General features: G+C 41.2%; 1 protein-coding gene across 2 annotated transcripts in view; it reads right to left on the reverse strand.

The window, feature by feature from the left end:
* LOC121569205 (adhesion G protein-coupled receptor A3) overlaps positions 1-7,935 on the reverse strand; it is a 273,801-nt gene extending 265,866 nt beyond the window's left edge. The window contains exons 1-2 of one of the 2 annotated variants that reach the window (XM_041879972.2): positions 7,729-7,935; positions 7,140-7,562 (exon numbers count right to left, since the gene is read on the reverse strand). In XM_041879972.2, coding sequence (XP_041735906.2) covers positions 7,140-7,357 — 218 coding nt within the window. In that variant the 5' untranslated portion in view covers positions 7,358-7,562; positions 7,729-7,935. Of the gene's footprint in view, positions 1-7,139 lie in introns of both variants that reach the window. The other variant, XM_041879981.2, reaches the window with a different exon arrangement.
* Positions 7,936-8,268: the final 333 nt, after the last annotated feature.

Consider the following 8,268-nt stretch of genomic DNA (forward strand, 5'->3'; position numbering starts at 1 on the left):
TATTCAAAGTGCCCACTATTATATTCTAACTATAAAATATAGTTAATAATAATAATCATTCCATTTCCATGATTCCAACAGTTTACCCAAGTGTTTTGTTCTAAATCACAAGTCAAATCGTAATTGCAACATCTGGTTAAAGATAAGGTCTAGATTGTATGCACATATCGTGCAGCCCCACGTGGCAGTGTGGAAATGATCTCAAATGAGTGCAGGAAATGCAGAAATTGATCAAAATTATTTTGTGTTGAAGTGGAGTTGCATAAAACAATCAGAATGGAGAAAGAACCATTGAAATCACTTAGAATGTATGTGTTGCCAACCTAGGGTCACGCACAACTCAAAACAAATGTCGAACTTGTATTATTCAAAAACATAAAACACCGTCAAATACTGTCCAATTGTTATAAATACAGTGATATGATATTTGGCCATATCGCCCAGCCCTAGCCAATGTGGACCTGACAGAGACAATAGAATATGTTCAACGTTTTGGCGATTGAATGTTCACTATTTTTGCCTTTTGATTTTCCATTAAAAAGCTCAAAAATCATTGTAATGTTTTTTTTTTTTTTTTTTTTTTTTTAATCAAAACCGAAAACAGTGATAATTCTTTACAATCTAACCGAAACTGAACCGACCTCAAAATCACTACCACCTGTGATCACACCCTGCAACAGAAGCAGCACACTGCAGGCTTTTAATCGCTGTGTTTTACGACGTCTCAAAAAAATTGGGGAAAACAAAACATGCTTCCAAAGGTTTGGCTGCCTGCACGATAGCAGACTTATGAAAGTTTAAATAACCTTGGTATTTACTCAATGGTGAAGGGAGGAGGTAAGGATAACAGACCAGAGAGTATCCTTGGCACACATTGTATTTTTCTTCCTTAATATTTTTAGACAGTCCACATTCGCACTGCGTTTGGACACATTCTTGGGTTTTCGAGGGCATTGTGTGATTTGCAAGCTTTTCGCTCCCCCAATGGTCACTAACTCTGGTGCTGTGAGTCATTATCATCTCATAAAGAAAAACTGATCAGGGTGTCCTTTGAAACCACAACATAGATTATAATACAGCATTTGACACCCAATAATAATAAGTGGGCTAACAAGTATTTTCCAGAGAAAGCTAGCTGCTTGACATGATTCATTATTGGGCACTGTGAAATGTAACTTCTTGGACAGCCAAACAATTACACTATAGACCAACAACAACAACAAACCACTTCAAGCTGCTTAACAATAACAGGCGGTCTAAATCCATCTCTCACAACAAAACATCATAGCCACAGGTAGTAGAGATCCCTCAGTTTGTGGCCTTGCTATTGTGGGTCAATGTCAAGTGTGATAAAGGTATAGGGCCTAAGGCTTTGGAAGGGTTATCATACAGGGTAATGGATAAGCCTGACTTCTGAGTCCCTGGACTCCTATGGATCCTATAGTAGCATCTGGGGACATGATAGTTTTCTCAGAAAAATAGGGATGAAGAACCATTTCCCCTGGGCTTGGGAGATTTTTACTGGAAAGGGCACTCATCTAAAGATGAACTTGTCACTTTTCAAACCTTCACTAAGGGCACTGGGGAAAAAGTGTTGGGAGAGGGAGCAAGAAAGAGACCATGATATGCATTGCAGCTAGTAGCTTCAGCTGCATTCCCGTGACAGTATAGAGGGTCTATTTGGCCATGTCTCTTTAGATGAAAGGTGTGCATGTAGCGTATTAAACTGCTGCCTTTTACGGACCGAGAGGCATTCGTTCTCTGCTACATCCCTGCTAGCGGGGTCGTCTGTGTGATAATGCACAGAGAATATAGAGGGGCTACTTGTGCATGTCTATGAAATATTCATGATAAACCACTCAGAACAGAGAAGAGCGGAGCAGCCGCCAACACCACCTGAGGAATGACAGAGCTAGGCAAGCAAGGAAATAGATTTCTAGATAGCACGCAAAAACACTCAGAGGACAGAGAGGCCGTCTTTCATAAGCAAGGGCACCGGTGTCCATATTATACCTTGTTCCTTCAAGGTTCTGGCTTATCTGACGCATACTTGTCAATATCCAGCCACAAGCCAGTCCAACATATAGGTAAACAATCCCTGACATTATGAGTGGGGAAAATAGCATGTCATACAATGTAATAGCCCCTCCAAGTCTGATTTTTATAACGTGAAAAAGCCAAAAATGGAGGTTCTTACTGACCTCACATTGCCGGTCTAACACAGGTGAACAATCATAGTCATCATAATGAGTGGGGAAGACATATGCAAAAACACTTCCTATAGTGTCCCACTGTTGTGGGCTTGCCTTCCCTGCAACCCCATCTATGAATGCTCTACATTACAATGTAGAACATTACAATTACCAGAATAATGTGAAGGATGTCCTTGACATGGCCTTGTGATCACTGCCATCCAGACTACCACTAACAGCCCCTCCTGTCTCTAGTGTGATCGTTGCCCACAAAGTCTACTGTAGGCCTATGCCAGACACCTCCAAATATGGCCCTACCCCAAACCAATGCACTCATTTTATTTTCCACAAACTTCACCTTGGGAGAGACTGGAGCCTTTGGGGGTTTTGAGGAGCTTTTTGTGGTTCTTCCGTAGAGGACGTCCAAATCCGAAAGTAGATAATCGTTGGCAACTGAAACAAACTGTAAATCCTATATGCATGCTTATACAACAATGTTATTTTAACTGAGTCTGACAAGGTACAAAATCTGACAGGACAGTTGCACTGCAAATTTCTGAGAAGTAGACATACAAAGTCCAAACTTCTTTGCTGTCAGCTATGCAAATGCAGAGCACACATCTTGTCACATACAATATCCAAAAGTAGAAAGATATTTTTTGCAGGGTAGGTTTGCATTACAACTGTGACTGAGCAACAACCGCATGCAACCAATGTTTGTGTTTCTCTGTCACGTTCTCTCTATCGCTCCTTCCATCTCATTAACCCAAACATCTCTTTTCACAACACTTCCTGTCTCCCTCTGAGTTCTGTGTCACTCTTTCCGAGTCTCTTTCCCTGTCACTTCCTCTATCCTTCTAAATGTTTCTCTCTCATTTTCTCCCTCTCTCCATATGCCCCCTGGCTTCTCTCTCACTTCTCTCCCCTCTGTCTCTCTTCTCTTTTAGGCCAGTGCCATGTTCACTAGCCAGTGCTTTGCTTAAGACAGGTGTCAGCTACAATCCCTGCTACTGTTCTCCACAGAGACACAGCGCCGCTCTCTCCTTCTCTCCTACTTGCCACTGAAACGATTACACCAGATAGGTCTCAAGGTCAACAGAGCTGTCAGGCTCCTCTCCAATGCTGGAGCAACTTATCCTATGTTTTGGATAGGGAAACAGGCAGAGGTGTTAATAGAGTGTTTCTGCTTCTCTAGAGTCTACAGCTGCTTGGAATTATGGACATCACACACATTTCCTTTTCAATCTGTTATGTTAGGAGTTGTTTGTAACTTCATAGGAATATGTAATAAATAGAGACCAGAGATGCACATAGAAAGAATGCAATGAAGTGAAAATGAAAGTAAAGACGTATGGACAGTGCTGCCATTTCATTACAAGCACTACACACATATTTATTTGTGAATAGAATTCATCCTCTCTGAAAAAAATACTGAAAGTGCCATAATGAAGAAGGCTACTAATACAGAACTCATTATCTGGAGAGCTGAAGTGAATAAAAGGGACAATGAAGGAGGCCAAAGGGAAGCATTAGGAGAGATCTACTAGTTGACACGATGTGCATAGCCTACTTTCTTCTCATATCTGTTTATTTTCACAGCATGTCTAAATAAAATGGAGATGTGGGAGGCCACTTCGGCCGGACAAAGGTCACGTTTCCTAATGCAGGAAAACCGCTTCCCGGCCAACCAAGGGGCCTGCTGGAGGATATTGGCTTGTTGACCCGGGGAAAGACAGGTAGCATTACATTTATCAGCTTAAATGTAATTATTTTAAATATTTTGTATTTGTATTCTTAAAAAGATTGGACTATTTTAATTCTAAACTGTTGTTACAATGAAGGATACTCCTAATTTCCTGCCAAGAGGCATTGATTTATTGGACAAAAGGAAGATGCTTGTGCTATTTCAGGGGGACAATTAATTTAGCCCAAACATGACCAGGAACCCAAGATTGTCAGTGAAGAACAAAGCCGTATGTCCATGATGAACACTTCCTCAAATCAAAATGTTATATCGCATTCAGGCACAACTGCAACAACAATTTAAGCAAGTGAAGACAAGATTAGCCTTGGTGCATAAGTAACCATGCATCTTAGAGCAGTGGAATTACTCTGTTTACATTAAATATGGCCAAAGCTACTCAGAATGTAATTCAATATCCATAGTGCTATTATTATTACTCATCAACATTCATATTTCAACAACCTTCCGCTAGAGTGTTTGGAATAGATAAGCTCCCTTACATTTCTTATTTGCTTTTCTCCCCTCAAAGAAATACCTTTCCATACAGTTCCCATGAATAAAACAGTATATAAAGCTAGTAGGCCTAGTCAATTTCCACACCTGCAGGTTGAATGTGCTTGGTAAGCTCTCCACTCTCAGAACTGTAAAGTGCTTTCTCTTATTTCATCTGACAGGCCGTGTATGGTGAATAAGATTCTTCTTGCTGGTTCCTTTTTAATCAGTTCAGTCTCTTTGATCAACCTTTCATACATTACAAATGGTGCACCACCGGATATTGGAGAGGAACATGCTGAAAATAGCCATTTTTGTAGAGAGCTGGTCAGTCAAAAGGAGGTAAAGGAAAGCGCACACAATCTGTAAGTTCTTCAGTGACCAACATTTACAGAGGATAGGCAGAAGGGAAAATACAATGATTTATCATTGCATACATTGTATGTACAACTGGCCTGCTGAGTGCTAACTTGCCATTTTTGTCCCAGATATCTAACATTAATGGATGCTGTGATATTGCAGTTTCCTCTCATATCTGTCTATTTTCAGAGCATGTCTAAAGTGCAGTAACTGCAGTCGACTGTGGTATTTTGGATGCAGTAATTGCAGAATAACTGCAATGTACTGCAGTTGAACTGTAGTTATTATGCACTCTAACTGCAGTTACATTGCAAAATTACTACAGTAAATGTCTTTATTTTGGAAGCAGAATTTGCAGCATACTGCAGTTACAGTGCCTTCAGAAATAATTCAGACCCCTTGACTTTTTCCACATTTTTTAGGTTACAGCCTTATTATTTTTTCCCCTCATCAATCTACACACAATACCCCATAATGACAAAGCAAAAACAGGTTTGTATAATTTTTGCAAATTTATAAAAAATTAACTGAAATATCACATTTACATAGAAGTAATCCTTCTACCCCCACTTTACTACCACTGTCTTTTGTCTAAACTAACACCGGACTTATTTCACCTGCTAGCACTGACTTGTTTAAAGAAATGTACTTATTGTGATCGAGATGTAGATGTCCCTGATTGCACTGACTTTGCTCACAGCTGCTTGTTTGAAGAAGTGTACTTACTGTGATCAAGATGTGGTTGTCCCACTGGCTATCCTAAGTTGAATGCACCAATTTGTAAGTCGCTCTGGATAAGAGCGTCTGCTAAATGACTTAAATGTAAATGTATTCAGACCCTTTACGCAGTACTTTGTTGAAGCACCTTTGTCAGCGATTACAGCCTCGAGTCTTCTTGGGTATGACGCTACAAGCTTGGCACACCTGTATTTGGGGAGTTTCTCCAATTCTTCTCTGCAGATACTCTCAAGCTCTGTCAGGTTGGATGGGGAGCGTTGCTGCACAGCTATTTTCAGGTCTCTCCAGAGATGTTTGATCGGGTTCAAGTCTGGGCTCTGGCTGGGCCACTCAAGGACATTCAGAGACTTGTCCCGAAGCCACTCCTGCATTGTCTTGGCTGTGTGCTTAGGGTTGTTGTCCTGTTGGAAGGTGAACCTTCGCCCTAGTCTGAGGTCCTGAGCAGGTTTTCATCAAGGATCTCTCTGTACTTTCTCCCAGTTCCTGCCGCTGAAAAACATCCACATAGCATGATGCTGCCAGCACCATGCTTCACCGTAGGGATGGTGCCAGGTATCCTCCCGACATGACGCTTGGCATTCAGGCCAAAGAGTTCAATCTTGGTTTCATCAGACCAGAGAATCTTGTTTCTCATGGTCTGAGAGTCTTTAGGTGCCTTTTGGCAAACTCCAAGCGGGCTGTCATGTGCGTTTTACTGAGGAGTGGCTTCAGTCTAGCCACTCTACCATAAAGGCCTAATTGGTGGAGTGCTATAGAGATGGTTGTCCTTCTGGACGGTTCTCCCATCTCCACAGAGGAACTCTAGAGCTCTGTCAGAGGGACCATTGGGTTCTTGGTCACCTCCCTGACCAAGGCCCTTCTTCTCGATTGCTCAGTTTGGCCGGGCGGCCAGCTCTAGGAAGAGTCTTGGTGGTTCCAAACTTCTTCCATTTAAGAATGATGGAGGCCTCTGTGTTCTTGGGGACCTTCAATGCTGCAGAAATGTTTTGGTACCCTTCCCCAGATGTGTGCCTCGACACAATCCTGTCTCGGAGCTCTACGGACAATTCCTTCGATCACATGGCTTGGTTTTTGCTCTGACATGCACTGTCAACTGTGGGACCTTATATAGACATGTGTGTGCCTTTCCAAATCATGTCCAATCAATTGAATTTACCAAAGGTGGACTCCAATCAAGTTGTAAAAACATTTCAAGGATGATCAATGGAAACAGGATGCACCTCCTGAGCTCAATTTCAAGTCTCATAGCAAAGGGTCTGAATACTTACATAAATAAGGTATTTCTGGTTTTTATTTTGTATACATTTGCAAAAATTTCTAAAAACCTGGTTTTGCTTTGTCATTATGGGGTAATGTGTAGATTGCTGACGAAATTGTTTTATTTAATCCATTTTAGAATAAGGCTGTACTTAACAATATGTGGAAAAAGTCAAGGGGCCTGAATACTTTCCGAAGGCACCCTAACTGCAGTAATACTGCAGTGTACAGCACTCTGACTGCAATCTTTTTTCGTAAGGGTTGGCCTGGTGAATGATTGATCTATATGTGGTACACAACGTTTTAACAACCTTTGTTCAACTACTGTCTCATTAATTGTTTAATGTCATACTCACAGGGAAACTGTTTTGTTGGGTAAGAAACTGGGTTGTAGAGTGTCCAGTAATTCTACATCATCACACACCACTTTCACCCGGACCTTTCGTCTGCTCAATTCCTTGGACCACTCAGAGGAGCAACGACAGCTGTCAATGAAGAGGTCCGGGCAGTTTCTGTTCGTCAGGCATGTCCTCCACAACCCGACAACAACGCAAAGTAAGCTCAGCAGTTTCATCGTGAACTGAGCCTTTAATTGAATTGTTCTCAAGTTATCTCTTCCCAGTCTGTAAAGCAAGTGGAGACCATTTCACATAGGCTTCTTCTTGGTGGATGGTTAGCTACCGACCAAGTTCCTTGCACTTTTCACAGTTGTTAATGTATTTAAAGTCTGCGCGTGACTACTGACAACACCTGTTGTGTCTTCGTACTGTACAGGTTACCTGTGAGTAAAAGATAAATAAATCATGCATAACGAAAGTGTTTGTTTTGTAAAGTATTGTTTCACTACGCAGTGCCAATTCGATCATTTGTTTCACATTTACACAGAAACGTGTCACTTTGGAGGCTACCAAAACGTTCCTAGATAAAGGTTTGCAAGTTTGTTACCGGTATCCTAAAAGTTTGATGCATGGGGAATGCAGTATCGTATTACGCTGTCTTCGACGTCCACCAGAACAAGATGTTCTTTCAATAATATGTCGATTGTCACTTTTGTCATTGTACTCCTACTAAATTATCCATTGTCATAACTCCGTTATCAACAGGTTGCCACAGATATTCCCATCCACGTCTCGCGTCTTCAACCATAGGACTTGTTGCGAACTATTCAGCGCATGGAAACTAAAGTCCCTCCCCTCGAAGCCCAGGGGCGTAATTTTGTATTTGTATTGCATGTGTAAACCTCAAATCAATACATGCATATAAATGTGACAATACACAAGTTGACTTTAACCTGTTCTAAAACAAAAACATTTCATTGTATTTAATTATAATTTTCAGGACCACAGTGAGCATAAGAGTATGACAACCATAGAAATATAATTACTAGACCTAGAATTACTAGTAATTCTATTTGTATGATGTCAACCTACGTCAAGTCTTTATCACGTGGTTCTGAAACGGAATGGAACAGGGGCTCAGCCTCAG

This window comes from Coregonus clupeaformis, chromosome 1, assembly GCF_020615455.1.
Source record: "Coregonus clupeaformis isolate EN_2021a chromosome 1, ASM2061545v1, whole genome shotgun sequence".
Lineage (NCBI taxonomy): Eukaryota > Metazoa > Chordata > Actinopteri > Salmoniformes > Salmonidae > Coregonus > Coregonus clupeaformis.